The sequence below is a fragment of the Erythrolamprus reginae genome, chromosome 7, assembly GCF_031021105.1.
Source record: "Erythrolamprus reginae isolate rEryReg1 chromosome 7, rEryReg1.hap1, whole genome shotgun sequence".
NCBI classification, from domain to species: Eukaryota; Metazoa; Chordata; class Lepidosauria; order Squamata; family Dipsadidae; genus Erythrolamprus; species Erythrolamprus reginae.
This window is the reverse complement of record NC_091956.1, coordinates 79,634,091-79,660,002: the sequence shown is the minus strand read 5'-3', so window position 1 is coordinate 79,660,002 and position 25,912 is coordinate 79,634,091. Positions and strand designations below refer to the sequence as shown.

General features: G+C 41.1%; 1 protein-coding gene across 1 annotated transcript in view; it reads right to left on the bottom strand.

Moving 5' to 3' along the window:
• PPP3CA (protein phosphatase 3 catalytic subunit alpha) overlaps positions 1-25,039 on the bottom strand; it is a 226,459-nt gene extending 201,420 nt beyond the window's left edge. Inside the window, exon 1 of the mRNA XM_070757972.1 lies at positions 24,176-25,039. Within this exon, the coding sequence (XP_070614073.1) occupies positions 24,176-24,233 (58 nt within the window). The 5' untranslated portion in view covers positions 24,234-25,039. The remainder of the gene's footprint in view (positions 1-24,175) is intronic.
• Positions 25,040-25,912: the final 873 nt, after the last annotated feature.

Below are 25,912 nucleotides of genomic sequence, written 5' to 3'. Positions count from 1 at the left end.
GCACTTGACTCTCATAACTCACATAAACGAAGTTATAAATCAGCAATATAATTTGTGTTACTGCCTTCTGGCATCTTAACGTCAGGGTTTTGCATAAACAAGTTAACTTGGACTCGGAGTTGGCAGCCTTGTTAAAAATCCTTAGCAAAATAATAAGATAGCCCATGTTGACATCCAAACAGCAGAGTTGCTATGCCAACAGCAGCAGCATGCCTTGCTTACATGTAGATATTGCAGAGGCCTTTCCAAGGTTACCCTCCTCACACAAGTCTACTTTTTTAAATGTGGCTCCAATGAGATACCATATTAAATGACCCCGGGCATATTGGTCGTGATCACAGAATGGTCAACCTCCAAGAGGGAAGGATTCTCAGTTACAGCAATCGTGGCCTTATATGGTTGGCCCTTTCGAAGCATATCCCACAACATGAATGGATAACCTGGCTGAGACTGAGGGCAGCACTTCCTGAGGGACACAGTGAGCAAAGCAACAGTAGGAGGTGTCCCTGTCCTATTGTACCCATTTGTATGTGCTCATTTTATGTGTTTACGGCTATGTTTTCCTTTTTTTATATCCATGTTTGTGACATTTTTTCATGTGTCTTCTTTCCTTGCACTTGTTGACAAATTATATATCTATATCTATCTATATCGATATATATATATATATAATATATATATATATATATAATTATATATATAATAAGGAACTGTGATGTTCCTTCAATACACCAGGGTGATTCGACACAAAAATATGTAACCCTTCCCTGGTGCAGAGCTGAAGGGATTGGATACTGTAGCCTAGAGGATAATTCTCTGCCTTACAAGGCAAAGGTTTGCAGGTTCAAGTCCCAATGAGGGTATGGCTAGCTGATGAGGCCAAAATAAGGCCGAAATAGATCTATCCTAGTCTCCCTTAATTTTCAAATTCAGCAAAAAAACATGTGACATATATATATATATATATATATATAGAGATAGATAGATAGATAGATAGATAGATAGATAGATATACATATAGATATAGATAGATATAGATAAATATAGATAGATAGATAGATATAGATAGATATAGATAGATATAGATAGATATAGATAGATAGATATATTTATATATAGATAGATAGATATATGTAGATTGTTCTGAGTTCGGATTTTGTCCCTTGTAATATTTTGAGTGTCTATACGACGTTTCGGTGGGCCAGTTCCTGCTCCGAGGACTGTGGGTGTTGGTTTGGGAGAATCCTCATGTTATCAGAGACCGTTTTAGCTGCCAACAGCTTCGGACAGTGAGGATTCTGTGTCAAGGGCAGATTCTGGGAGTGAAGCAGGATCGGATGATGATGTAGTTACAGGCAGCCCATTACCTAATGACCCCATTAGCGAATCATCATTAGATTTGGAGGAAGAGGGATTCATAGATGCTTGCAGGTGCAGGTTTATGACGAGAAGGGAACAACTGCACAAGTATTATAGAAAATAAGGGAGATCACCTGTGGCTGGGGCAATCTCCGAGTCTTCGGAGAGGGGCGGCATACAAATCTAAGTAATAAATAAATAAATAAATCGGCCTAATGGGGCTGCTGATAAATTGCCAGCATAGCTGAGACCGTGTGTGGGAGATTATCCGTTTGGTGAGAGACGAGTGTTGTTTGATTTTGGACTGCTTCAGGATTTACCAGGACTTTTTGAATATTTCACAGTTAAGTACAGTTCAAGTACTCTTGAAGGGGGGTGGCTGTGACGTCTTCACAGCTGCCTTTATCTGCTCTGCTTTTGTTTTTGCTTTTCACCGCATTCCAGGCTTGTGGTTTGTGGGAGAGCACTTTGGCTGATTAAAGTGCATGTGTATAATATTTTTCTTTTGATAAACCGACTGTTTGGTTACTTTACAACAGTGTGTATGTTTGAATTTACACTTTGGACTATTTATTTATTTATTAGTTTATTTGTTTATTTATTTATTTATTTATTTGATTTTTATGCCGCCCTTCTCCTTAGACTCAGGGCGGCTTACAACATGTATATATATAGAACAAGGACAGAAACACCAGCCTGAAGATGACGAGTGGGACCTCGTCGAAACGTCGCCAGAAATTTCCAAATCCTACACAGGAAGAAACCCGAATATACCAAGACCATCATACATACATACATACATACATACATACATACATACATACATACATACATACATACATATGTAGATTGTTCTGAGTTCGGGTTTTGCCCCATGTAATATTTTGATATATATTGAATGTTTTGTGTTAACCTATGTTTAATTAAAGGAAACTCTGGGGGACAATAGTAAGGGAATTTGAGGGTCCAAAAGTTTTCCTAGATTGGGACTTGCATAGATAAGGCAGAATATCGGAGGATGCAACTAAATATGTTGCTCCAGTGCTATCAATTTCAGGAGGAAGATATGGAACATGAACCACAAGCTCTTTGAATAAGCATGATTAACAATCATAATATTTATTTTTGCTCCTGTGTACAGAGCTAGTTTGTATCATATCGATGATTCATAGAACCTAAGGGTTTCTCAAGAACATAATAGGAATTGGTTAAAGACTATATATTCTAGCTGCACCATTTTCTATCTGCAATTTCATCTCCTTAACAAGGAACCTGGAATTCTTTTTAATGAGTTATGTGGACTGAAAAATTTTAAAGACCAATTATAGACCACAAATACGAGTTTTCTGTGACTGGAAGAGGTTTCTACCACATAAATTCAATGTATTCTGATCACTGTTTGCCATCTAATGCATGTCACTCCAATAGTGTATGAATATAAAGAAAGATAAAATTATAGCAAACTGAGTGGCCCGATGTTCCACCATACCAAAAGAAATGCAATTGTTTCAACAGATACATAATACATTCCAAAGTAGCAAATACAAGATCTCCCTCCCTCCTTCTCTCTCTGTGTGTTTTAAGAAATAGATTTTAAGGGCTGGTTACTTTTGGGAGAGACTATAATCATTTAATAAAGTTAATACGGGATATGTTATTTCAGTGTGTCCATGAATAATATTTCTATGCCATATCTTGTGCCATGCAGATCTAACTAACCCACAAAATCCATATATACATATACAGTGGTACCTCGAGATACGAGTTTAATTCGTTCCGGACCTGGGCTCTTAAGTCGAGCAGCTCTTATCTCGAACGACTTTTCCCCATAGGAATTAATGTAAATAATTTTAATTGGTTCCAGCCCTCAAAAAACTCACAAAGTTAGTCTAAATTATGCAGAAAGACATGTTTTTAATGAAGAAATGTACATGTACATATAAATGAATAATGAAGTTTCTTTCACTTAACTTGTAAACTTTCTTAAACTTTTAAATTTACATATGTTCAACTTCTCTGCCACCCAATCCTGTAGGACAGAGGTCCCCAACCCTTTTTGCACCAGGGACCGGCTTTAAGCGATCAAGAGAGGAATGGGTGAATGAATGGACGGAGGGTGGGAAGGAAGGAAGGAAAGAGGGAAGGGACAGGAACAGAGGAAGGAAGCAAGGAAACTTATGAAAGGGGAGAGTAAGAGAGGAATGAGTGAAGGGAGGGAGGGAAGAAGGTGGGAAGGAGAAAGAAAAGAAGAAATAGAGGAAGGGAAGGTAAAAGAGAGAAAGAAAAAGAGCAAGAAAGAAAGAAAGAAAGAAAGAAAGAAAGAAAGGGGGAAGGGACAGGAACAGAGGAAGGAAGCAAGGAAACTTATGAAAGGGGAGAGTAAGAGAGGAATGAGTGAAGGGAGGGAGGGAGGGAAGAAGGTGGGAAGGAGAAAGAAAAGAAGAAATAGAGGAAGGGAAGGTAAAAGAGAGAAAGAAAAAGAGAAAGAAAGAAAGAAAGAAAGAAAGGGGGAAGGGACAGGAACAGAGGAAGGAAGCAAGAAAACTTATGAAAGGGGAGAGTAAGAGAGGAATGAGTGAAGGGAGGGAGGGAGGGAAGAAGGTGGGAAGGAGAAAGAAAAGAAGAAATAGAGGAAGGGAAGGTAAAAGAGAGAAAGAAAAAGAGCAAGAAAGAAAGCTGCAAGCACCCCCCCAAGCCCCCCAGGCCGGCTGCAACCTTTTAAAACACGCGCGCCGCTTCGTAGCTGTCTCCTGAAGCCGAACGCGGAAGTTAGCGTTTGGCTTCAGGAGACAGCTCCTTGGCGCTCGTATCTCGAATTTGGGCTTGTAAGTAGAACAAAAATATCTCTCCCCTCCCAGCTCTTATCTCGAGTTGCTCTTAAGTAGAGCAGCTCTTATGTCGGGGTTCCACTGTACATATTCACAGAGAGAGAGTATGTCACAGATGTGTGAGTACACTCCCTTGTTAGACATTAATGGCTGTGTGTTGCCTTATTTGGAGAGTACAGCACATTTATACTGTTATACAAGCTGAATACTGATTACCAGTACTTTACATTGTAGCCAAGTGTCATTTCTTCAGTGTTACATAAAAACATATTTACAATATTTACAAAATGTGACATATAGTATGTGTATATATGTATGTATTTGTTTTCGCCCTAGAACAAGGACAGAAGCACCAGCCTGAAGATGACGAGTGGGACCTCGTCGAAACGTCGCCAGAAATTTCCAAATCCTACACGGGAAGAAACCTGAATATACCAAGACCATCATTTGTATGTATGTATATATTTTGAAATATATCTATATCTATATACCAGTGAGTCTTACAGCTTCAAATCCTGGTAAGGTTATGGCTAGCTGATGAGAGCAAAATAGTTTGAAATAGATCTATACTAGTCTCCCTTCCTTTTCATTATCAGCAAAAATATGTTACACACACAAACATACACACACACACACACACACCTTAAAATACCTAAACATGTATGAAAAAATTTAAACCAGTATCTATGAGTAATTTGAAGTACCTTCTTGATGTGCCAAAGGGAACAAAAATGCTTTCAAACATGAACCTAAATTGAAATAAGGTTATCAGATTTAAAAGAACTGATTTCAGTTCTTTTGTTTGAAGCTCTGTTGTTATTTGCATTTTCTGTTCATTGCTGGAAGCAATGAATTGTTTAAAGAAAAATCTAAAACCAACTTAAATATTAAAAATGAAGCAAAAACAATGTCGATATTAAACAAAAATAAATTACAGGTGGGAGACAAATTATAACAAAACATTTCTGAAGAACTGAAATAATTAGATAACATGTAAATATATGTAAACAATCCTCAAGTATGTCTTCTTGACCCAGAAGTATTTCATTTCATTTTTCATTTTATTGGATTTGTATGCCGCCCCTCTCCGTAGACTCGGGGTGGCTAACAACAGTAGTAAAAACAACATGCAACAATCCAATACTAAAGTAGCTAAAAACCCTTATTTTAAAACCAATCATACATACAAACGTACCATACATAAATTGTAGAAGCCTAGGGGGAAAGAATATCTTAATTCCCCCATGCCTGACCACAGAGGTGGGTTTTAAGAAGCTTATGAAAGGCAAGGAGGGTGGGGGCTATTCTAATCTCTGGGGGGAGTTGGTTCCAGAGGGTCGGGGCCGCCACAGAGAAGGCTCTTCCCCTGGGTCCCGCCAAATGGCATTGTTTAGTTGACGGGACCCGGAGAAGGCCCACTCTGTGGGACCTAATTGGTCGCTGGGATTCGTGCGGCAGAAGGCGGTCCCGGAGATAATTTGGCCCGGTGCAATGAAGGGCTTTATAGGTCATAACCAACACTTTGAATTGTGACCAGAAACTGATCGGCAACCAATGCAGACTGCGGAGTGTTGGTGTAACAAGGACATATTTAGGGAAGCCCTTGATTGCTCTCGCAGCTGCATTCTGCACGATCTGAAGTTTCCGAACACTTTTCAAAGATAGCCCCATGTAGAGAGCGTTACAGTAGTCGAACCTCGAGGTGATGAGGGCATGAGTGACTGTGAGCAGTGACTCCCGATCCAAATAGGGCCACAACTGGTACACCAGGCGAACCTGGGCAAACGCCCCCCTCGCCACAGCTGAAAGATGTATAATAAAAAGCACGTGTTAATTAAGGATATCAGATTTAATCAAAGGACAGTTGTATGCAAGGTTTTTTAAGCCATAGGTTCGCTATCACTGCCATAGGTAGAGCCCAAAGGACCCAAGCCAGGGTGTTTGCTCTCACTCTTACGGCCAAAAAACTGACCCCTGCAATAAGTGTGGCTTCTGCATGTTCCCCCAATTTCCCCAGAAAGTAGTTGAGGGTGCCTTATTTTTTGGGGGGGGGGCACTTATTTCAATTCATGCTCTGAAAAGGTTAATTGACCTTATTACGATGTCTTATTTTTGTGCAAACACGCTATTACTACTTCCTCATTTGTACTTCCTCTTTTACAACTTCAGGGCAATTTATTCTACTATATTTGGGAGAAAGCAGAAAATAGAAGAGAATGTATCAGCTAGTCCAATGCTTCAACACCATGCATAACTTGTTTCTTGCACGTAATGATTTACATCCCAGCCCTTACTAACAAAACATAAGATAAAGTAAGGCAAATATCATATATGAGGTCCAATGATAACTTGGCCTTGATTAAATATTTTGTTTGCAAAAGCTGAAGCGTGTCGTTTTCATTCTTTCCTCTTAAGACACTTGTTGGATTTTTAAAGCCTGGTCTACTTCTTTTCTGCAACAGGCCTTCTGTTTTGCAGACTCTTTTCCAAATATGCCAGCAGCGATTTAGAATCACAGAATAACAGAGCTGGAAGGGCTCCTGGAGATCATCTAGTCCAACCCCTGCTCAAATATCTTCCTTTGAAAGTTGAGGGTTGGAGCATTCACAATTTCTGGAGGCAAATTGTTTCACTGATTAATTTTTCTAACTGTCAGGAAATTTCTCCTTAGTTTTAAGTTGCTTCTCTCCTTTATTAGTCTCCATTGCTTCTTGCTCTGGTCTTTATTATTATTATTTATTGGATTTGTATGCCGCCCCGAGTCTGCGGAGAGGGGCGGCATACAAATCCAATAAATAATAATAATAAAGTGCTTTGGAGAATAGGCTGACCCCCTGTTAGTTTGGCAAACCCTTAGATAGCGAACACTGCTATCATGTCACCCCTAGTCATTCTTTTCATTAAAGTCAACATACATGCTCCTCTTAATGGCCAAAATCATGCCCCATCAAACAGCACTCAATGAACATAATTTATGAGTAGACAGAGGAATGAGAGTAAGAAAATACTATGAAAATATGCTAATGCAAAGTAACTATCTATAGATCTATAGGTCAGCGGTTCAAATCTCATCACTGGCTCAAGGTTGACTCAGCCTTCCATCCTTCTAAGGTGGGTAAAATGAGGACCCAGATTGTGGGGGCAATAGGCTGGCTCTGTTAAAAAAGTGCTATTGCTAATATGTTGTAAGCCGCCCTGAGTCTAAGGAGAAGGGCGGCATAAAAATCAAATACTGTACATAAATAAATAAATAAATATCCAATGTCAACAGCTCAACTCTGACTGAGCAGCTTGGGTTTTGGGGACTGTCAGTTCCAAGCTTATGTTTATTTTGCAGAAATCCCTCAAGACCTAGCTATCTGGGCCCTCCAGGGATCTGGTGAGATCTTGAAGTGGCTCCCTTGTTGATCTAATTCTCTCTCTCTCTGTGTGTGTGTGTGTGTATGCACTCACTCACACATGTTCACACACATGATTGTTTTTGACTTCTTTATCTTTTGATTTTTTTTGCTGTATACTACGCTAACTGCTTGGCCATATAAACCAGTCATAAATGAAACAATTACACAAGCAAGCTCTAACATTAGGACTCCAGCTGAAAGAAAACTCTAGAGATGCTAATAGATAGATAGATAGATAGATAGATAGATAGATAGATAGATAGATAGATAGATAGATAGATGATATATAGATAGATAGATAGATAGAAAGAAAGAAAGAAAGAAAGAAAGAAAGAAAGAAAGAAAGAAAGAAAGAAGACTGACGGCAGAAAAAGACCTCATGGTCCATCTAGTCTGCCCTTATACTATTTCCTGTATTTTATCTTGCAATGGATATATGTTTATCCCAGGCATGTTTAAATTCAGTTACTGTGGATTTACCAACCACGTCTGCTGGAAGTTTGTTCCAAGGATCTACTACTCTTTCAGTGAAATAATATTTCCTTTTGATCTTTCCCCCAACTAACTTCAGATTGTGTCCCCTTGTTCTTGTGTTCACTTTCCTATTAAAAACACTTCCCTCCTGGACCTTATTTAACCCTTTCACATATTTAAATGTTTCGATCATGTCCCCCCTTTTCCTTCTGTCCTCCGGACTATACAGATTGAGTTCATTAAGTCTTTCCTGGTATGTTTTATGCTGAATGATTTAAAAATTACCTTAACATGGAAAAAGAAGCCTCTTCATTTTTGAAGGATGCTCCAAATACAAGTTTTGTTTAGCCGCAGCATTAAATGACAATATTTTATTACAGAAAAGCAGATGCAAAAAAGCATTCCTAGTGCTGAAAATTCTGAGACTTGAAATCCCGGAGCTGGTGAAGGGTCAACCTTGAAGATGTGACCTCATTAAATGATTATACAGATATTATAAACTCTGAAATGAACATCTTGTGTTTTAGGTTTAATTAAGGAGCTCAGGCCTGAATCAAGCAAACTTTCAAACTGCAGCCCTCTGAATATTCTATAGAAACATAGAAACATAGAAGTCTGACGGCAGAAAAAGACCTCATGGTCCATCTAGTCTGCCCTTATACTATTTTCTGTATTTTATCTTAGGATGGATATATGTTTATCCCAGGCATGTTTAAATTCAGTTACTGTGGATTTATCTACCACATCTGCTGGAAGTTTGTTCCAATGATCTACTACTCTTTCAGTAAAATAATATTTTCTCATGTTGCTTTTGATCTTTCCCCCAACTAACTTCAGATTGTGTCCCCTTGTTCTTGTGTTCACTTTCCTATTAAAAACACTTCCCTCCTGGACCTTATTTAACCCTTTAACATATTTAAATGTTTCGATCATGTCCCCCCTTTTCCTTCTGTCCTCCAGACTATACAGATGGAGTTCATTAAGTCTTTCCTGATACGTTTTATGCTTAAGACCTTCCACCATTCTTGTAGCCCGTCTTTGGACCCGTTCAATTTTGTTAATATCTTTTTGTAGGTGAGGTCTCCAGAACTGAACACAGTATTCCAAATGTGGTCTCACCAGCATTCTATATAGCGGGATCATAATCTCCCTCTTCCTGCTTGTTATACCTCTAGCTATGCAGCCAAGCATCCTACTTGCTTTCCCTACCGCCTGACTGCACTGTTCACCCACTTTGAGACTGTCAGAAATCACTATCACTATCTACACTATTATTCCCAGTACCCACAGCCTGAACAAGAAATCTCGTTTTTCTAAGGAAATTTGGATTAATATTCATTATCAAACTAGGACAGCGAGTCTATACCAAGCCAGTGATTTCTATCCCTTTCAGAAGAAAAAGCAATAATGCACACAGAATGTTCACATTGTTTTTTGCAATAAGGTTCAGATACTGGCCATACAAAAAAAAATATTAAGTAACATTGGATCCTTTTCTTCAAAGACAAAGAAATGTGGAGGACAAGTCAGTTAAAATCTTTACTTAAAGCTACCCTGTTTTCCCCAAAATAAGACATCCCCTGATAATAAATCCAATCGGGTTTTTGAGTGCCTGGCAATAAGACCAAGCACTTTGTTCGGTCGGGCTCTCTGGTAGACTCCTCCCAAAAATTCACAGGTACAAATTTCAGACACACACACACGTTTGAAAATTCAAAACAATGTTCTTTATAAGGAAAATTCACTTAAACTAAGCCCTCTTTTGGTATAGCAAACAGCACTCGTCTCCAAACAAACTGGTAATTTGTACAAGTCCCTTATCAGTTCTGTGATACTTAGCTTGCAGCTGTGAGACAATTCACAGTCCTTCTTCTTTCCCAAAGTGAAACACACTTTGCTCTGGTTTAATTTCAAAGCTGGGAAAAATCAGCACACAAAAGGTCAAATTCAGTAAAGCAGTCACGAAACACAACAATCAGATAATCCTCCACAATGGCCAAACCCACAGGCTGCTCTTTATAGCAGCCTCACTAATGACCACAGCCCCACCCAACCACAGGTGGCCTCATTTTCTTTGATAATAATCTCTCAGTTGTTGCTGCCTATGCATCGCTCTCCGCATGCGTGGCTGTATCATTAACTCTTGTTCCGAATCCAAGGAGGAGCTAGATAATTGATCTCCTTCTGAGCTGTCTGCCCCACTCTCCTCCTCCCTGTCACTCATGTCTTCTTGGTCAGAGGAGCCTTCATCATCAGATTCCACCGGGGGGGGGGCAAAACAGGCCTGCAGCATGTGGATGTCTCCCCCACATCCACAGTCCTTGGGGCAGGAGCTGGGCCAGAGCTAACCACAACACACTTATTTCAGGGTTCAAAAAAACATAAGACAGGGTCTTATTTTCAGGAAAACACGGTATTTCTTGTTCAGAGATTGAAGAAAAAAATGAAGCATAGATTGACAGTATAGGTAAAAAGAATAGAGACCTCTAGAGTGGCTTACATAAGACAGGTATTAACAGCTGTATCCTCAAGCTCCTATTCAGATAGTGCCTTGCTCAGGACAAAATGCAAAATTAAACACAATGATGACAAGCTATTCTATCCTCTGGATCCAAGTTATGTTATATAAGTATGTCTCTTTTATGTGGTTTAGCAATAGCACTCAAACAGACTACAGATGCATATTAAAAATGCTAAAAAACTAAGCCTGCTCAACTTCTAACTACTTGTAAATTCTAAGCTCGGGAAAGACACAAAAATATCTTCTTCAGCTGATTTTTAAGACTGGGATAAAAGTTCTAGAGATGAAGATAACGGCAAATTCATTATACAGTATGTATGTATGTATGTATGTATGTATGTATGTATGTATGTATGTATGTATGTATGTATGTATTTACAGAGGAATCATTGAGTCTGTCATCTGCACCTCTATAACTGTCTGGTTTGGTGCTGCAACCCAATAGGAGCGACACAGACTTCAGAGGAGAATCAGAACTGCAGAAAAAACAATTGCTGCCAATCTGCCTTCCATTGAGGACCTGTATAGTGCATCAATCAGAAAGAGGGCGGTGAAAATATTGACTGACCCCTCGCATCCTGGACACAAACTGTTTCAACTCCTACCCTGAAAGAGTCAATACAGAGCACTGCACACCAAGACAACTAGAGACAAGAACAGTTTTTTTCCAAATGCCATCACTCTATTAAACAAATAATTCCCTCAAAGCTGTCAAACTTTTTAATAAGTCTGCACTTCTATTTCTACTAGTTTTTTCTGATCATTCGTATCATCCTTTTCCTCCCACTTAGGACTGTATGACTGTAACTTGTTGCTTGTATCCTTCAGATTTTTATTGTTTCTTCATTCCCCTTTTGACCCCATGACATGATTCTTGACAAATGTATCTCTTTCTTTTATGTATACTGAGAGCATAAGTACCAAGTACCTTGTGTGGCCAATCACACTTGGCCAATAAAGAATATTCTTTATTGAATAAAATATTCAATGTTCTCTATTGAATAGAATATTCTATTTTCTATTCTCTATTCTCTATTCTCTCTTCTCTTCTATTTATTATTATTATTATTGTTGTTGTTGTTGTTGTTATTTATTAGATTTGTATGCTGCCCCTCTCCGCAGACTCGGGGCGGCTCACAACAGTGATAAAAACAATATATGGTAACAAATCTAATAATTAAAATCTAAAATAACAATTTAACATTAAAAAGTCTAAAAAGAAAAAAAAACCAATATATAAAATACATACGCACAGTCATATCATGCACAAAACTACATAGGCAAGGGGGGGTGTCTCAGTTCCCCCAAGCCTGATGACAGAAGTGGGTTTTAAGGAGTTTACGAAAGGCAAGGAGGGTGGGGGCAGTCCTAATCTCTGGGGGGAGTTGGTTCCAGAGGGTCGGAGCCGCCACAGAGAAGGCTCTTCCACTGGGTCCCGCCATACGACATTGTTTAGTCGACGGGACCAGGAGAAGACCAACTCTGTGGGACCTAACCGGCCGCAAATTATTTTTAAATATTAGATTTGTCATTGTACATTGTTTTTATTGTTGCTGTGAGCCGCCCCGAGTCTGCGGAGAGGGGCGGCATACAAATCTAATAAATAATAATAAAAAAATAATTCTGTGAAGCATTTTGTGTAATGAAATTCAATTTAAATAGAAATCCTTTCAAAACCTGGAAGACTCAGAAGTCTGTGATACAGCAGAAACCCAAGACACGACTTTAAATCGTAGCTCATTTAACCACATAAAATACGGCACCTGTGAAGTTCTGCTTTGAAGTGGCATCCCCCCTTTTTTTTAGCTGTGGCTTCCTCCAATTGTCTTTACGAGGCTTCTCGAAGGATGCAAAAGAATAAATATTGGCAGTCCTCGACTTACAGCCACAATTGAGCCCAACATTTCTTGCGCTAATGGAGACAGTTGTTAAAATGAATTTTGCACCAATTTACAACCTCTCTTGCCACTGTTGTTGTTGTTGTTGCTGTTGTTGTTACTATTATTATTATTATTATTATTATTATTATTATTATTATTATTATTATATTTGTATGCCGCCTCTTCTGCCGGTGTGTCCCAACCGCCCATAATTACAGGGTAATTAGGCCAAAAAGACACACACCACATGATAGAAGGAAAACCAAAAGTCTTTATCAACAGAAAAACAGAAAAAACTCCCTTTTTAAATGTCAAAGGGATTTTCTGGTACACACAAGGCACAGGGTAAATGCAATCCAATTTCTCACCCAGTAACTGGGAAATTGAGTCCAATTCCAAAAGTCCAGAAAGTCCACACAGTCTTGAACAGGGAAACAACAAAACCACGATCTTGATGAAACTATGAATCAGCTAAACTTCCACTAGGCTAAACCAGCACGCTGCTCTTTTTATCTATAGCACTAATTACAGCAGCCCCACCCAACCACAGGTGGCCTCACTTATCTCCTGTAATAATCCTTCAGTTGTTCTCTCCTATGCATCACTCTACGCATGCGTGGGTCTGTCATAAGTTCTTGTTCAGAATCCAGGGATGATAAGGATGATTGATCTCCTCCTGGGCTGTCTGCCAAACTCCCCTCTTCCCTGCCACTCACGCTTCCTTCGTCAGAGGAGCCTTCATCGGCAGATTCCATCGGGAGCAAAACAGGCCTGTGGCATGTGGATGTTTCCCCCACATCCACCTCCACATTCCTTGGGGCAGGAGCTGGGCCAGAGCCAACCACAACAGCCGCCCCTCTCCGAAGACTTGGAACGGCTCAGTAAATCTGGATTCACTTTGACTCTGCTTGTCAGAAGGTCGCAAAAGGTGATCACGTGACCTCAGGACACTGCAACGGTCATAAGTATGAAAAATAATCATGAAGTCATTTTTTTTCCAGTGCAGTTGTAACGAACTGTTGTAAGTCAACCATTGCCATTCAACATGATTTGTAAGAAGTATCGACTTCAGCTTTAAAGTTTATTTAAAGTTTATTTACATACTTGTACAATTCAGGATTAAAAGTGCTCTCCTAGCCTAATACTTAACTTTTAGTGAGTGATCAAAATACTTCTAAGTGTTATTTATTTTATTTATTTATTTTATTCGATTTTTATGCCACCCTTCTCCTTAGACTCAGGGCGGCTTACAACATGTTAGCAATAACACTCTTTAACAGAGCTAGCATATTGCACCCACAATCCGGGTCCTCGTTTTACCCACCTCGGAAGGATGGAAGGCTGAGTCAACCTTGAGCCGGTGATGAGATTTGAACTGCTGACCTACAGATCTACAGTCAGCTTCAGTGGCCTGTAGTACAGCACTCTACCTGCTGCGCCACCCCGGCTCTAACTGTTAACTGTTAGACAGGCAAAAAAGCCTTGAACCTCCAATTCTCATTTTTAATCACCTCTACTAAAGGATACTTTGACAATAAGTACACTTAACCAAATGTACATTTTGCTCACAATATGAAAACAATTTAAATAATATAGAAATGGAAAGAGTTCAGAGGGAGATTGCCCAAAAGCTGCCCCAAAAGTCCTTAAGTGGGAATTATTTACAAGTCTTCCTCCCAGTCCTTCCATGAAGCTAAAGGCTTTATAAAGAAATAGATAATTTATTTATTTATTTTTTTATTGATTGATTTATTTATTGGATTTGTATGCCGCCCCTCTCCGGAGACTCGGGGAGGCTAACAGCAATAATAAGACAGCGTATAACAATAATCCAATACTAAAAACAATTAAAACCCATTATAATAAAAAAAACCAAACATACATACAGACATACCATGCATAAAATTGTAAAGGCCTAGGGGGAAAGGGTATCTCAATTCCCCCACGCCTGGCGGTAGAGGTGGGTTTTAAGTAGCTTACGAAAGGCAAGGAGGGTGGGGGCAATTCTAATCTCTGGGGGGAGTTTGTTCCAGAGGGCCGGGGCCGCCACAGAGAAGGCTCTTCCCCTGGGTCCCGTGAAGCCGCATTGTTTAGTTGACAGGACCTGGAGAAGACCAACTCTGTGGGACCTAACGGGTCGCTGGGATTCGTGCAGCAGAAGGCGGGTCCCTGAGATAATCTGGTCCGGTGCCATGAAGGGCTTTATAGGTCATAACCAACACTTTGAATTGTGACCAGAAATTGATCGGCAACCAATGCAGACTGCAGAGTGTTGGTGTGTAACATGGGCATATTTGGAAAAGCCCATGATTGCTCTCGCAGCTGCATTCTGCACGATCTGGAGTTTCCGAACACTTTTCAAAGGTAGCCTTCACATGTGATAACTATTTTCTTTTTGCACACATCATGCAATAAAGGAAGTGGGCAAAGCTACATGTATGATATCGGTGCCTAGAAATATCTCTTCCAACAGCAAAGGAAGAGAAATCAAGTGCAGTATTTTTCAGAATATAAGACACACGTCCTAAAAGAGGATGAAAATTTGGGTGCATCTTATACTCTGAATATAAATTTTTCAAAGCTTTTTTTTTCAAGCCCTAATGCAGCGCTAATGATCTTCCCAGCTCTGCTTGCAGGGCTTTTCATTGCTACTGCCTCCAAAGGAGGTTTTTTTTCCAATCCTAAGTCTTTGCAAGCTTTTTTCATAGTTATTCACTCCAAATAAGTTTTTTTAAGCCCTAACCAGGGGATAAAATAATGTGCTGAAACTGACCAGACTAAGGATGCTAGCCAGATGAATATTTGGTAGGAAGATTGTCTTTCACCTATTTTCTTCCCTAAAAACTAAGATGCATCTTATATTCCCGTGTGTCTTGTACTCTGAAAAATACAGTACCTTTCTGCAAAACATTGCCACTATGAACAGGTCAGCTGCGATTGTAACCTCACCAAAGAGTTATGGCCTTTCCTACAATCCCAGTACCAATGATTATATATTAATTGGAAGCATAAAAGATAGAGAACAGAGCAAAACCAAGTGAACTATGTGGAAAGGCCTGCACAGAGATATGTGTGATATACCCCTCGGCTGTTCCATTTTATGTATGATTTGTTTGGGTTGTATGATTGTTTTTTTAATAAGGGTTTTTAAATTGTTTTTAATATTGGATTTGTATTTTGTATTGCTTGTTGTGAGCCGCTCCAAGTCCTCGGAGAGGGGCGGCATACAAATCTAATATTATATTATTATTATTATTATTATTATTATTATTAATTTGTTTATTTATTTATTTATTTATTTGTATGCCGCCCCTCTCCGGAGACTCGGGGTGGCTAACAGCAATAATAAAACAGCGTACAATAATAATCCAATACTAAAAACGATTAAAAACCCATTAATATAAAAACCAAACATACATACATACATACCATGCATAAAATTGTAAAGGCCTAGGGAGAAAGAGTATCTCAATTTCCCCATGCCTGGCGGCAGAGGTGGGTTTTAAGTAGCTTACGAAAGGCAAGGAGGGTGGGGGCAATTCTAATCTCTGGGGGGAGTTGGTTCCAGAGGGCCGGGGCCGCCACAGAGAAGGCTCTTCCCCTGGGTCCTGCCAAGTGGCATTGTTTAGTTGACGGGACCCGGAGAAGACCCACTCTGTGGGACCTAACTGGTCGCTGGGATTCATGCAGCAGAATCATCATCATCATCATCATCATCATCATCATCATCATTATTATTATGTGCAAGGGTTTTTTTCTCCTCCAAATACTTAAAAAAAAATTCTTCTACAGAAAATAGCAGTACTTGGCAATTGAAGTCATAGTTCAAAGGCAAAGAAGCAAGAGGTGGAGAGTTAAGGAAAGAGCCAAATAATAATGTGGAATTACGTTTTGAAAATATCCCTCATTAAGAGAAGAGAGTGTGTTCCAGCCATAGTTATGAAACAGTTTGTCTTATCTTGAAGCAATCACCCCCAAATAATAGTAGGAATAAATCTGCAAAAAATTATATAATTATCTCACTTCCATTATCTTGTGGAATCCGGAGGCTTTCCCAGATTGTCCAATAATTCTGTTATTATAGTATTATATTTAGGCAATATAAACTTTTGATTCTTGGTAAGAGACAACCCAAAAACAGTAAAACAGTATATATGCGGCTTCTGTATTGCTCCTATTGCTGTTCTGATATCGGTAGGTCCAAATCCAATTTCTCAAAAACAGTATATTCATCTCCAACTCAGGATAGTAATTAGTTCAAAACTAATACAATTAGTTTCTCTTCTTCCTTTCTCATGAGTCATTGCATTCCAGATTTAAGATCATTCTACTTATTTCAGACTGATAATTACAACTCTTCCCATTTAATCCAAAAGTATTTCAATATGTTTAATTTGGCTCAATTACACTATTAATTAAGCTCTCTCTTCTTTTAACCAGCATTCCTTCTTATTGCCAATCAAGAACACAATGTCAAGGTTCCAGGTAACATCCAAAATAAATCATAGTCCAAGCCAAACTTCTGCACTCGCTTGAAACACAATGGCTGTGGTGACACACCATGCTAAAGCAAAAGTTAAGATACCTTACATCATTTGCAGATGTTTTCATTGAACTTTTAACATATACTACTACAACTCTCATGTCTGTAATTGTTCACTGGGTAAAATAGTGCATCACAGGACAATAATTTTGAACCAATACATCTCAAATGGGCTAACTGACAGAATGCATCAAAAATCTGGGACCCATGACTTCCATGGGATTGAAATTTGGCAAGTTTGTGGTTGCTTCAATGCTGACATGATGCTGCACTGACAATGGAAAGATCTGTAGACTGGTCCTACCATAGCCCTCTAGAAAAGGGGTTACCAACCTTTTGGATTCAAAGACCACTGAATTCACAATTTTAAATCCCAAGGACCAGTAAAATGATTTTTTTTAAAAAAATAAATAGTACAGTATTTAGTGCAATATAACAAATGAAAATATTTTTTTCTGCAGACCACCAAAATTTTCTCATGGACAACCAATGGTCCATGAACTACTGGTTGGTGACCACTGTTCTAGAAGCCAAGTAGACTAGTGCCATTATCACCTGCCAAAAATTAGCACAGTAAATTGGTAGGAATTTCCTTCCTCTTTTCATTGTTTTGCTCTTGGTCTTTCTGTTTCTATTTAGAAACAAAAACATCTCTGAAACAATGACCCAACAGTCATAGGTAGTAGACTAGTGTAGACCTATTAGGAAAGCTGACAAGCTTCTTTTTGATGAATATATCTTTTATTTTATATAGACTGAGAGCAAATGCACCCAAAACAAATTCCTTGCGTGTCCAATCACACGTGGCCAATGAAATTCTATTCTATTCTGTTCTGTTCTATTCCAATCCATTGATTGTCATTTGGGATCTACAGAAATTGTCAATTATAATTGAGTTTAGTCCTGCAATTCCAGATTTGGTTCTGTTAAGCTGAGATGGTAGTTCCTCTGAATTTAAGTGATATAATAAGCCTAATACATCGTTCAAGAATCATATATGTAAGGAGTAAGACAAGAGTCCATACTAATTAAATAGATTGTTGATTTATCTTAATCTGAGAATACACCAAAGGTTAGTCTAGATTTTAAAAAATGAAATTAGTATTCTTCACAAAAACCACCAAGTATTTCACAGGAAAATACATGATAATTTTATGATAAATTGTTATCAGAAACAACACTGTTATTTCTCTAAAACCCCAAAATGGTTTGGAGTCCCTCTTTCAGAATCTAAACCAGGGCCCCCCAAATTTAGCGACTTTAAGGCTTGTGGACTTCAACTGCCAGAATTATCCAACCAGCTATGCTGGCTGGAGAATTTTGGGAGTTGAAGTCTACAAATCTTAAAGTTGCCAAGTTTGAAGATCTCTGACCTAAATGGTAAATGAAAATGATAAATGTTGCAAGTGGGGGGAAGTATACATTTTCATAAGTATAATATTATTCAAAATGAGTACAAGGTAACATTACTGTAGGAAGCCTGGCAATTTGAACCAAACATTTAGTCACTATACTACTTTGTATTTCTAATTGTGATACAAAATGTCTTCACAATGTTTCTAGAGCAAAACTAGCAGAAGGTTCTCTGAGCCAGATTTAATACTGCAAAGAGCCATGGTATGTTTAAACATAGTTTGAGGTATAAGCTACAGCTGGCTGCATTCACACAATGCACATAGCCATAAACTATGATGAACACACTACAATGGCTCAATTCACTGTACAGTACATGCTAAACCCAAATTATAGATTGGCATAATACAGAAAGCTAATCAAAGATTAAGCTGCCACTTCTAACATACCATGCAAGGAAATTTCTCCTTCTAAATAGAAACATAGAAGACTGATGGCAGAAAGAGACCCCATGGTCCATCTAGTCTGCCCCCATACCACTTCCTGTATTTTATCTTACAATGGATATATGTTTATCCCAGGCATGTTTAAATTCAGTTCCTGTGGATTTACCAACCACGTCTGCTGGAAGTTTGTTCCAAGGGTCTACTACTCTTTCAGTGAAATAATATTTTCTCATAAAATATTTTTTATTTTATTATCTCATAAGATAATAAAGGGTTTAAGCATCTACTCAGAAGGTCCATAAAGATGGAAAAGCTGGTAACAGATCTTTTAATACACAATAAACTGATTGTGTGCTACAATGAAGTCATATGAAGTGAACTTCTTTTTTGTCCCATTCAAGCCAAGTAGATGGGCTACATAGTCCAGGATAATACTGCAAGTTAAATTATAGTACTAAAGATTATAAGTTCTCCTCCACCTCTTTGATAGAGGGGGAAATTTGCTTTTATCCTCATTATTTTGAAATTACTTTTTGTGATTATTTATAGCAAAACCACAGCATGCCACTTTGACAAGTATGATCACAGGCAAATCATATTTCTTTTACTCCTGGGGAAACCAACAGAGGCTTTATTATCATGCAAAAGCTGGTATTAAACATGACCAACATGTGCCTGCTTCCTGTAGGATCCCAGTATTTTGCACCATACACAAAATCTCTTGATTCAGTTTAATTAATTCATAGAGATTTGGTTTCAGCTAGTTAAGTCATACAGCTATCCCTTCTTTGGACAACTTTTCTCCAAATGTTCCATTTTTGGAATTAAACCAAATGCAACGTTCGTCTTGTACTTAGATATGCATAGGTAGGAATTAATATTTGGGAGAAAAAAAGGCGGTCATCAAAGAATGCCAATATTGTCAAAAATTGGGTTTTTTTCATCTTTCTTTGTATCTAATCACACTTGGCCAATGAAATTCTATTCTATTCTATTCCATTTTCCATATTCTATAGCATTTTGCTATAGCTAACATTGGAAAATCACTTACTGCACTGCCTCAATCTTATTTATTTATTTTATATATTCATTTGTCCAATAGACAAATACATAGGAAGAAAAATAGACATGTAGTAATATATATAAGGGTAAAAGTGAACTTAGAGGAGAGGATATATGAAAGAAAGAAAATATATATGATAAGTGAGAGAAAGGAAAGACAATTGGACAGGGGACGAAAGGCACACCAGTGCACTTATGTACGCCCCTTACTGGCCTCTTAGGAACCTGGAGAGGTCAATCGTGGAGAGTCTAAGGGAGAAGTGTTGGGGGTTAGAGGTTGACACAATTGAGTCCGGCAATGAGTTCCACGCTTCGATAATTGTGGCAGTACATTTGAAAAAGAAAACAGCAGAAAAGTATTAAGGATATTTATGTTTTCTCTAAAATGTATATTAGAGGACAAGAATTATTTGAGCAGACATTTAAAAAATTATGGACTGAATGTATCTGCAGGGGGGGGGGATGCTTGCAAAATTTTCATAAGTTCCTGTTAATGTTAGGTGAAAAAAATGTACTTGAGAAACAATATATCAAAATAGCTTTTTAAATGACAAGTTCATTTGGTCTAAATGAGAAAATGAACATGAAAATTCCAGCAAGTTAATTATCTCACTTGGAATCAAAGTCCATTCTAAGGATGCTTTAGTGAATTAACAGTGGGGCCTTTTTGTGCCTCCAGATAGGTATATATTAAATTTCTCCTTAGTGTTTCAATGTTGCTGCTTTAGTGAACAGAAAGTGGTGTCCACAAACACAGCACATTTAGGCATAGCTAATCAATGCAATTTTCTTTTAAAAAAAATCTGCTGGGGGAATGCCTATCGAATTCCCTCCTAAAAACTGCAGGGAATCTTCCGCAACACTTAAGATAGCTCTCCATTTTCAAACCCCAGGGTTTCTAGATTGCGATAAGATGAAAGGATGTAACGGTCATAGAATGCTCTGATTCAGACCTTTGAAAATGGAAGACTCGGTTGATATTAAAGATCAGAAAGCAGGCAGCTTTAGCTTAATGGATTTGCTCAGTTTAAATACAGGTTCTGATACTATCTTATGAATGTTTATTCAGCCCACTAAGCTGAGTTTAAGGGAACTTGGTTTCCCCTAAATACTGTAAGTGGGCTTTGATTTTTTTTAAAAAAATAGAGCTTTAAAGGTCAAATTCCTCTTTTTTAAAATGGGGAGCAAATAAAAAAACTTCAACTGTTGCACATTAAGCCACAGCATGCTTAACCCATCACAACTTAACATTATATTTTCCCAGGGGAAGAGCCTTCTCTGTGGCGGCCCCGGCCCTCTGGAACCAACTCCCCCCCCCCGGGAGATTAGAATTGCCCTCATGCTCCTCGCCTTTCGTAAGCTCCTTAAAACCCACCACTGCAGTCAGGCATGGGGGAACTGAGATATTCTTTCCCCTTAGGCCTTTATAATTTATGCATGGTATGTTTGTTTGTATGGATGTTTGGTTTTACAATAAGGGTTTTTTAGTTGTTTTAGTATTGGATTTACATGATGTTTTTATTAATGTTGTCAGCCGCCCCGAGTCTATGGAGAGGGGCGGCATGCAAATCCAATAAATAAATAATAAATAAATAAATATTACCAACCAGTGTTTACAAGATAGGTAGGTGGATTAATTCAAGAAAGCAAGCCTTTCCTCTTCACCTTTGCTAACCATTCAGAAGTTAAAACTTTTCTCAATCATGGTTTATTGAAGAATGCTGAGCTACACTTTGGAAGATTTCCAGATTGGGAAGTTATGCTAAGTGAAGCAAGCCACTTTTTGTTCAAATGAGAGCTCAGCTAGCACAACAATAGACTAACAATCCTGGGCCTAGAAAGCCTAGAACTACAGAGCCTAAAACACAAGATCATATGCTGCAATGTCCTACCAGTCAATGACTACTTCAGCTTCAACCGCAACAACACAAGAGCATGCAACAGATTCAAACTTAATATGAACCAGCCCAAATTTGACTGTAAAAAATATGATTTCAACAATCAAGTTATCGAAGCGTGGAACTCATTAACGGACTCAATTGTGTCAGCCCCTAACCCCCAACACTTCTCCCTTAGACTCTCCACGATTGACCTCTCCAGGTTCCTAAGAGGCCAGTAAGGGGCGTACATAAGTGCACTGGTGTGCCTTTCGTCCCCTGTCCAATTGTCTTTCCTTTCTTTCACCTATCTTATATATTCTCTTCCTTTCATATATCCTCTCCTCTAAGTTCACTGTCACCCTCTTTTATATCATCACGTGTCTATTTTTCTTCCTATGTATCTGTGTATTGGACAAATGAATAAATAAATAAATAAATAAAAATAAATATGCACTTTCCTTTGACATGTTTCACTGTGTTCACCATGCCTGCTTATTCCCTACTTGACCAAAAGCAACAAAAAAAATACGTTGATATTTGTTTCACTGAGGAAGACAATCCACTTGCTACAATTCCTAAATTCTCACTCATGGGAAAAATAAATTTAAAATCAGATAACAAGGTAATGAAGGTAAAATGTCCCTTGAGTTGAGTTAAACCCTTGATGACTGCATGGACACATCCATATAATTTTTCTGACAACATGAACAGAGTTTACCATTACCTACTTTTAGTCTTCAAAATAGAAGGGGGGAAAATGAAGACTAAAAGTAGGTAATGTCAGAAAAAATTTCCTAGGCTAACAAACTAGATTACGGCCACGGAATCTTCTGGTAGTCTCTCATCCTACCCTAAAGTTGGGGAGGTGCCTTAGAAAATTTAAAAGTCCACCCAATCAATTCTGGGAGCTGCATATGTATTTAGGATACAGATAAGAAAAATACAATTTTTTAAAAAAATATATGCGGGAAGCACTGTATCACTTTCTATTGCTGGAGGACCAAAACCTTTGTTTATCTCTTAAACTGCAGTAGGGAGATTCGCGGATGACAAAATGCAGGTTTTTCATCCAGAACAGGATGGATCTAGCTAGCGATAAGATGGTACCAGTCTATGATTTCTTTTGTTGCTACTGCAGCATGAGCTTGCCTGTTACCATATCAGCATTTCCTGGTTGGAGGGGGTGGGGAGCTAAAAAGGGAAGGAAGGGAGGAAGGAGGAAAGAAAGGGAGGGGGTTGTGTTTGCACAGGTGAATTGTTGCACCTCTGCAAATCACACAAAGGGCCAAAAAAGGGGGAGGCAATGGAGGGGGAAGTAGCTTCTCTCCCACCCGGTTCTCCTTCTTCCCCCCACTCCTTCTTCCCCCCACTCCCAGGCACCTGCCCTCCACGACTTTTCAGTCGCTACCTCCAGCTTGTCACACATATCAAGCAACACGTTAATGGTAGGGAAGTAAAGGGAGAGAGAGAGAGATAGAAGCAGGTCTGTTGGGAGAAGAGATCCGGCTGTCAAATCCTAGCCACACAAACACACACACACACGCAGAGGCCTATTTGCAAAGGCAGCGAACCCAAATAAGCCTTCCAGAAGCGCTCGGGCGTTCAAGCGAGCGACCCACCCCACGAGTGGGCGGGGAGAAGATGGAAATGCCCCGAGGAACTGGGGAAAGGGAGGGGGGGCGAGGAAGGGAGAGGGAGTTTGGGAGCCAATTCCCTCCTCCTCCTCCGGATTTTCCAGGAGCAAAGAAAGCAATGGAGGGTTTTCTCCGCTGCTTTCTTCCCCCCCGCCTTCCTCCCATTGCCGAGGCTGGGAAATTGCTGCATGGCGACTGCGCGCGGGTGTGTGTGTGTTGCACGCGAGTGCGCCTGTGGGTTTCCAGCCGTGGGCAGACCACAACCCCCGAAAGCGGGGAGAGGAGGGGGGTAGGCGTCTGCAGAAGCTGCAAACACCCCCCCCCTTCTCCTTCCACCCCCGCCTGCTCTTCTGTCGATTGAGCCCCGGCAACGTCCCCCGCCGGTCTTCCCTCTGCGCCTGAAGCCCTTCTCCGCCCCATCCATTGGTCAATGCCCCCCTTTTTTTCTTCCTCCTCCTAAGCAGTCACCCACTTCCTATTTCGACAGACCTCCTCCTTTCTTCTTCTCTCCCTCGCTCCCTCGCTCTCCCCCCGCCTCCTCCTCCTCCTTCATACGCCTTACTCATTTTGCAACCGCAGCCACAGTAAATAAACACAACGCCCGGGCTATGCCAGCCTCTTACACACACACACTCACACTAGCGCAAAGGAGGAAAGGGAGACCGGGAACCAGTCTTGCCCGTCTAAGCAGGCGGCCAAAGACGGATCTGGCCCTCCCACTCCCACCTTCCCCACCACCACCACCACTACCCCGGCTCTTTTCTTTCCCGAGGCCGGCTGGGCGTCCGCCTTACCTTTCACCGCCCTGTCCGTCGTGGATATCTTGGGGTCTAGCGCCTTGTGTTCCGACATTGCCAGCAACCTGAGCGAGCGGGCGGCAGGGGGAGAAGAGGAAGGTGGCGGAGGCTGGCTTCTCTTCTCCCTCGCCGCGGGCACAAAGCTTCGCGAAGGCGGCTGCAGCAGCGGGTAAAAGGGGAGGGGAAAAAGAACCACAACCCGGGCCAAGCGATCGCCGCCTTCAGGACCGGGTCAACTTTCCACGCCTGGCCGCAGCGTCCGATCTTGCCTTTTTGGCTCGGCTTTCTCCTGCTTTCGCCGCCGCCGCTCCTCCTCCGGGTGTTTTGTGGTTTTTTTGCCTCTCTTCCCCCTTGCCCCCTCGAGATGTCAATCACGCCTCTCCCTGTCTCTCTTATTAGGAGCGCGGACCGAGGAGAGGACAACCGCAACCGAGCTGGCCAAGAGCGAAGATCGGCAGGTTACGGAGCGGGCTGCAAAAAAACGGGAGGGGGGAAGAAACACGCATCAATCCAACGAGAGCATATAGGGGAGAAGGAGCTGCCGCTGCCGCCACTGTACGAGCCCCGGGCTGCGCCCTGCCCTCCTTCGCCGCCGCCGCCTCCTCCTCTTCGGCGTCGTCTCCCTCTTTCGGCTGCTGCTGCCGCCGCCGCCGCCGCCACCCCTTTCGCAAGGGTCTCTCCTTTCACTCACGCAACCCCAGCCACTAGAGCGCCGCTCGGTCCGGAGGCGCACCCTATCCTCGCCTCGCCTTGCCTCTCGCGCCCGCCTCCCCCGCCCGCCTTTGCCAAAAGCGCTAGCTCGGCCGCGATTGGCCCGAGCCCGACCTGCCAATCACTGTCAAAAAAAAAAAAAGGAAGGCCGCTCTCCCTCCCCCCCTTCCTCCGAGCGCCTCTGCCCTTCTTCCCCTCAGGTGTTCGCTGCTAAGCCTGCTAAGCTAAACCTTCTTGGAGCGGGCGAGGAAGGGAAGGAGGGAGGGCTCCTTTGCCGGGCGGGAGAAGCGAGAGCCAAGCGCCCCACCAATGGCGAGGGCGGCTGGTACTAGCGGGAGGCGGGGAGGGGTGGCATCCTCCATGGAGGGTTTGGTTGAGAGAGCGAGGCGCCCTTTTTTTTTTTACGCTACGCCTCAGGCGAATGTGGGAAGGGGAGCGACGCAAGGCGGCAGCTCGCGGTTGTTGCGGCTCCCGGGAGAAAGAGAGAGACGCCTCTCTGCGGAAGGGAGAGGCGGCCGCCGGGTCTTTGCTGAGGAAACATCCCTCGTATTTCTCTCCCCCCACCCCTCAACTCGGCGAGCTCCAAGGCCGCCGCAGTTGCTGAGGGGGGGGGGGGGAACTGTACAGAATGTGCGTATCGTTAGGCAGGGGGGCGGTCTCGAGTCTCCTGTCAGTCAACGGTTCCCCGCTTCGCTTGAGGAAGACCGAGTGTATGTGGGGGGATGGGGGAGGGGAAGGAAAGGGCGAGAACCGCGCCTGCGTGTTCTTTGTAAAGCCGTTCCAGACACGTCTCTCCACGCGGGGTTGCGGCCAATCTGAGGGAAAGGAGAAAAAAAACCACAAGGGACGGCGTTGGCCAGCAGGCTTTCCCTCGGGGCTGGAGGACTTCCTGCACCTCCGCGCTCGGCCGCCTCTACCTCTTCTGGAAAAGGCGGGAAGAGCCGCTTTAAGCTCTTGAAGACTCATCCCTCCCCCCGCCGCCCTTTCTTCTTCTGTACCCCCCCCTCCCGCCCGGCTCTTTTG